The 6,000-nt window shown below is 46.2% G+C and overlaps 1 protein-coding gene across 1 annotated transcript in view; it reads right to left on the reverse strand.

Annotated features, from left to right (window-relative positions):
* Positions 1–5,594, reverse strand: part of ERCC4 (ERCC excision repair 4, endonuclease catalytic subunit) — a gene marked incomplete at both ends in the record, with an annotated part of 29,091 nt that extends 23,497 nt beyond the window's left edge. The window contains 2 exons of the mRNA XM_080704322.1: positions 4,122–4,302; positions 5,388–5,594. Coding sequence (XP_080560448.1) covers positions 4,122–4,302; positions 5,388–5,594 — 388 coding nt within the window. The remainder of the gene's footprint in view (positions 1–4,121; positions 4,303–5,387) is intronic.
* Positions 5,595–6,000: the final 406 nt, after the last annotated feature.

Consider the following 6,000-nt stretch of genomic DNA (forward strand, 5'->3'; position numbering starts at 1 on the left):
GAACCTGCGCGATGTTCCTGTCTCCGCCTCCCAAGCGCGGGGATGACAAGCGTGCGCCACCATGCCCGGCTTGGGAGGTAAATTAATGAATATACTTAATGCACTTTTTTGGTGTGGTGTGTATGGTTATAATAGCTCTGAATTCCAAAAACAAAGACAATCATACATGTTACCTTATTTATAAAGTGAGAATACTGAGTCAGAAGTTCTTTCCTGTATATATGCTAAAGTGTGTGTGTGTGTGTGTGTGTGTGTGTGTGTGTGTGTGTGTGTGTGTGTGGTACTGGAGATTTAACCCAGTTGTGCTGTACCACTAAACTAAACCCCCAGACCTTTTTATTTTGAAACAGTTTCTTCCGGAACCGTGATCCTCCTGTCTCCGCCTCCCAAGTACTGGGATTATAAGTGTGCACCTCTAAGCTCAGCTTCTCATATTCTTTTGAAAGTACAATCTGGGCCAGGCGAGGTGGCGCACGCTTATAATCCCCGTGCTTGGGAGGCGGAGACAGGAGGATCGCGCAGGTTCGAAGCCAGCCGTGCTGGCTTAAGAGACCCTGTTTCCAAATAAAAAATATGAAAAATAGGTCTGGGAGTGTAGCCCAGAGGTAGAAGGGCTTCCAGGAACCCCAGTACCACCAAAAAAAAAAAAAAAAAAGAAAAAAGAAAAAAGAAAGTACAATCTGGGTAGATATTTGGAGTCCTTCCTCTCTTTGGAAGTTCTAATCTGTAGGGAGACTTAGGAAGAGTGTGGTGGTAATTCTAGGTGGTAACAGGGAAACGAGTTAGGGGTGGGAGGAGTTAGCTCTGTGTGTGTGTGTGTGTGTGTGTGTGTGTGTGTGTGTTTTTACCAGGGATGGCACCCAGGAGCCTCCTACCTCTGAGTTATACCCGCAGTGGCGCAGTAGCCCAATTTTATTCTTTTATTTTGAAATAGGGTCTCACTACGATGCTGAGGCAGGCCAAGAACCTGTGATCTCCCTGTCTCAGTCTCCCAAGTCCTGGGATTACAAATGCCATGTGCTTTAGGGTATATTCTTCAATCTATAAGAGTTTTGGTAAAATCTCTTACACAGATCCTGGGGGAATGATCAAGGAATAAAGCATTTGGAAGAGTTCATTTCTGGCATTAATTTGCATTCTACTCAGCCAAGCAGCAGTAGCAGTTCCAGGGTTATTACTGGTTGGGTTCTGATCAGAATTGGGGAGGGAATTTTAATTAGGACACTTTCAGCAACCTAGTGAGATCCTGTTTCAAAAACAACAACAACAAAACAAAAAGGCTGAGGTGAAGCTCGGAAGTAGAATTCCTTGCATTAGACCTTTCTGGTTAATTAGGCCAAGCTGTAATACAAAGTCACAGAGTAATACTGACATCTAGTGGTAGTTTCTATAATTTCTTCATTTTGTCTACTCCAAAAGAAAAAAGAAAAACCAAGCTTACAAGAAGCAATAATCAGTAAGAGACCTTATGCTGTATTATGACTTCTAGTTTTAAAAAAGGTCAACTTTTATATTATTTACTAAGCATTTACTATGTCCAGGCACTACACTAACCATTTTATTTGGTTTAATTCTTAGAATTCATTTTCTTAGTACTAGGGATTGAACCCGGGGGACATTCTACTGCTGAGCTATACCCTCAGCCCTATTTTTATTTTTATTTTGAAACGGGATCTTGCTAGGTTGCTGAGTTTCACTAGTTGCTGAGGCTGTCCTCAAATCTGCAATCCTCTTGTCTCAGCCTCCCAAGTACTGAGATTACAGGTGTGCACCACCACGCCTGGCTAATCCTTAGAATTCTAAGTCCCTATTTTCTCCACTTAAGAAACGAGAAAACTGAGATTCCAGGAAATTAAGGAACTCTGTCAAAATCAGGCGGGCCTGGTTGCAAGACCATGCCTCTGTATACAACCATTATAAATGCTACAAAGGAGCAACAAAATGTTCCTCAACCAGTTCAGCCTGAACCACAGGAAGCCTCAGGCATACATTTATATTCAGGAGCTATTTCTTGCGGGTCCTCTGGGTTGGGGCAGTATGACAGATGCAGCTGAGCGTATGCTTAGGAATTTCGCAGTTCCTCTGCCCCCCAGAAGTTCATTAAAGGCCGCGGTACGCCCATCATTCGGCTGACAAGTATGGTCTGGTGTCTACGATGTGCCTGGGGTGAACAAATCCTTCCTTGTGCTTCAGAAGGTAACCTCACGAGCAAGACAGCCAAACGCAAACATAAAGTCGTGTTCTGAGTCCTGTGGTTGTCGGGAAACACAGGCCAGTTTAAGGGTGGAGACACAAAGCCCCTAAATTAGCTTTGGGGAAATCAGAAAAGGGGCAGACAATAATGAAAACCAATAACTCCTCTTCTACACATATTCTAGCTAAAAGTAAAACTTTTTTTTTATTCTCAAAATAAGTAACATCGAGTCCGGTGTGGTGGTGGTGCACGCTTGTAATCCCAGTACTTGGGAGGCTGAGACAGGAGGATCGCAGGGTCGTAGCCAGCCTCAGCTACTTAGTGAGGCCCTCCGCAACTTACTGAGACCCTGTTTCCAAAATAAAGAATAAAAATAGGGCTGGGGGTATAACTTGGAGGTAGAATGCCCCTGGGTTCAAGGCTCAGTGTTGCTAATAAACCAAGCAAGCAAGCAAGCAAGCAAGCAACAACTTGGGTTTAATTTCAAAACATGAAAAAAAATATTCTTGAAGAAGAAAACCAAGTATTTTTGGATATACACAAAGATAATTTATAAGCATTTCAAATCTGGTTAAATCCTAAAAACAAATGCTAGTCAACCACAAGTATTTACTAGATATAAGTTTAGAAAAATAAAGAAAAGCTAATTTTAACATGTATATGTGTCAGTGACAGACCATATATATAAAGCATCCCACAAGATTGTAACGGAGCTGAAAAAAATCCTATGCCTTACTTAGAATTACAATGTCATGACACAACACACTCATTTGATGGTGGTGATGGTGGTATAAGCAAACCTACTGTGCTGTGAGTCATGTGATTATAGGTGCAATTACATATAGTACATGCTACTTGATAATGAAAATTAATGACCATGTTCTGGTTCATGTATTTACTGTACTTTTAATCCTTATTTTGTGTGTATGTGTGTATGGTACTGGGGATTGAACCCAGAGGTTTTCCACCTCCACGCTACACCCCCAGCACTATTTCAATAAGTTGAGGCCACTAAGTTGCTAAGGCTGGCTGCAAACCTGTTGTCTCAGCCTCCTAAGTACTAGGATTATAGGCATATGCCACCATGCCTGGATTAATCCTTAGACTGTATTCCCTTTACTTATGAAAATAAAATTTACTGTAAAACAGTATGTCATATTATGCTGGCAACAGTTTAATACATTTCAAGATCTCTCTCTCTCTTTCTCTTGGTACTAGGGATTGAACAGAGACATTCTACCTCCCAGCTACACCATCAATCCTTTTTATTTTGAAACAGGGTCTTGCTAAGTTGCTAAGGGTTTTAGTTGCTGATGCTGGCCTTCAATCTGTGATCCTCCTGTCTCAGCCTCCCAAGTACTGGGATCACAGGTGTGTGCCACCACAGCGGCTTACTGTCTCTTGATTGTATAAAAAATGATGTCCGACTGACCTATGCCATCCAGGTTTGTGTAAAGATATTATGATGGCCACGTGGATACACTCCTAAGAATATATCACCATTGTTAAGGAACTCTAGGTTGTAGTTATTTATTTTTGTGGTACCGGGGATCGAATCCAGGAGTGTTCTACTTCTACCTCTGAGCTACACCCCATCCCTATTTTATTTTTTATTTGGGAACAAGGTCTTACTAAGTTGTAGAGGCTGGCTATGAACCTGTGATTCTCCTGTTTCAACCCAAGTGCTGAGATTACAGGCATGACCCACCAATGCCCAGCTTGCAGTTACTTATTTAGGTCAACAAATATTCACCAAACATCTACAATGTATCAGGAATTGTGCCACCAGCTGAACCCACAAAGTTGAGCAGAAAAATCCAGTGATCCCATCAAGAAGGGTCTAGTTTGGAGTTTAGCCAGAGGGGACAGACAAACACCCAAATGTAGACATCTACACAGCAGTAATGATACGATTTCAGATTCTTACCCGTTATTAAGTCTGAAGGTATTCTATCAGTCAAGAAATCGACCACAAGTATTCGGCTGGTCGCAAAGATGATACCACCTCGTGTGTAAACTTCATAGCGACTGTTACTTGGGATTTCATTGGTCACTCGGTGAGGGAGGTGATCGACTCCTTCTATCTTCAGTTGATTGATAAAATATTCCTAAATTAAATCAAACTCATTAGTAGGTGGTTTAATACAGGGCAGTTGTAATAGATTGCAGGTATTTAAAATGCACTGCTTACTTCTCAGAGATGATGAACTTAATAAAAGATATACAACCCAAGTTACTATTATATGCCATCCATCCAGTCTACATTTATCTAGGGCATTTATCTTGGGGATTACACTAAGGGATACTTGTACATGGTTTATTTTATTATTAGCACTTCAACACATAATAATTTGTGTGTGTGTGTTTCTGTCTCTGAGTTCTATTTTTTTTTATATCCCTAGCCCTATTTTATTTTGAAATAAACAGGGTCTCATTAAATTGCTGTGGGCCTTGCTAAGTTGCTGAGGCTGGCCTTGATGATCCTACAAGCCTCCTGTCTCAGCCTCCCAAGTACTGGGATTCTAGACCTGTGCTACTTACTACACCTAGCACAAAATAACTTTTAAACCCTGAGTTAAAGGACTTTTACATAAAATACTTCCCCTCAAAGCCAGGTTTGCAGCCAAATCGTTCTATTAGAAGATAACAACAAGGTCCTTTCCCGGGTGTTTAGACTATTCTGTCACGATCCATCCCTGGCCCGTGTTCAGTACCACCTTTACTGGGCCCTGAGTGGGACCCACGGCCTCACGCCAGACCCCGGGGATACCTAGGTGAAGCAAATAAGGTCCCTGCCTTCAGGGAGTCTATGGCCACAGTGCTCGGCTGTCATTTCCCTCCTGACCATGGGCTCTAACTAGGGGATGGTCATCTTGTCAGTCCAGGCTGGTTCGGGCTCAAGAGTCCCCAGCACAGGCTGGTCCCCAACCCATCTTCCCCAGTGCCACCCATTCTTAACCCCAGCAGCATCCCCATGTCCCAGCTCCCCTTCCGTAGGATGCCAGGGCCCTCTTCCCATGGCCCTGGGGAATGTCCACTTCCCCGTCCTGGGTCTGCCCAGCCTCTGCGCCCCGTGTCAACACCACCCCAGGGCAGCCCAGCGTCCCGTTCGCAGTGTCGGGGACCCCAGTCGACGCCCTCCCTCTGGAGTCAGGGCCCGGCTCCCCTCGGGCCCGCATCCCGGCCGCCGCACCTCCTCGGCCGGCTGCGTGTTGAGCACCAGCACCAGGCAGGCCGGGTGGCAGTGCAGCCGGAGGAAATGGTAGAGCAGCCGGTCGGCGCCCAGCCCGCGGGCGCACACCACCAGCCCGTCGGTGTCCAGCAGCTCCAGCACCAGCTGCCGCTCGTACTCCAGCAGCGGCGCCATGGCTACCCGGCGGGCCGCCAGCCCCGGCTCCATGAGCGCCCTGGCCGGGCGGAGCCGAACACAGCCGAAGCCGGGGCGAGCGGCGGCCGGAGAGAGCCGGGAGCAGCCGAGGCCGGAAGCCGCGGGAGCAGCCGAGGCCGGGCCGGGGGCTTCCGGCGGAAGCCGAGCGCCGGGCGGCACTTCCGGCCGGAGGGCGCCGAAGACTCTGGACGTGCTGGCGCCCCGCACTGGCCTAGCCGTCAGGCCTCCAGCTCGGTGCCCGGCCCGATCCTTCCCTGATCCTTCCCTAGATTTGGAACACCAGCCGCCCGAATGCAGGGGAGGAGGAGGAGAAGGCCTACGGCTCAATCCCCTAGCATCGCCGGCTGAAAAAGTTTAGTTGTCAATATTCCAAGTGTAGCACCTTTTTCTCGGGGTGAGGTTTGGCCTTTATGTTTGC

The sequence above is a fragment of the Muscardinus avellanarius genome (genome assembly GCF_963383645.1).
Source record: "Muscardinus avellanarius genome assembly, chromosome: 10".
NCBI classification, from domain to species: Eukaryota; Metazoa; Chordata; class Mammalia; order Rodentia; family Gliridae; genus Muscardinus; species Muscardinus avellanarius.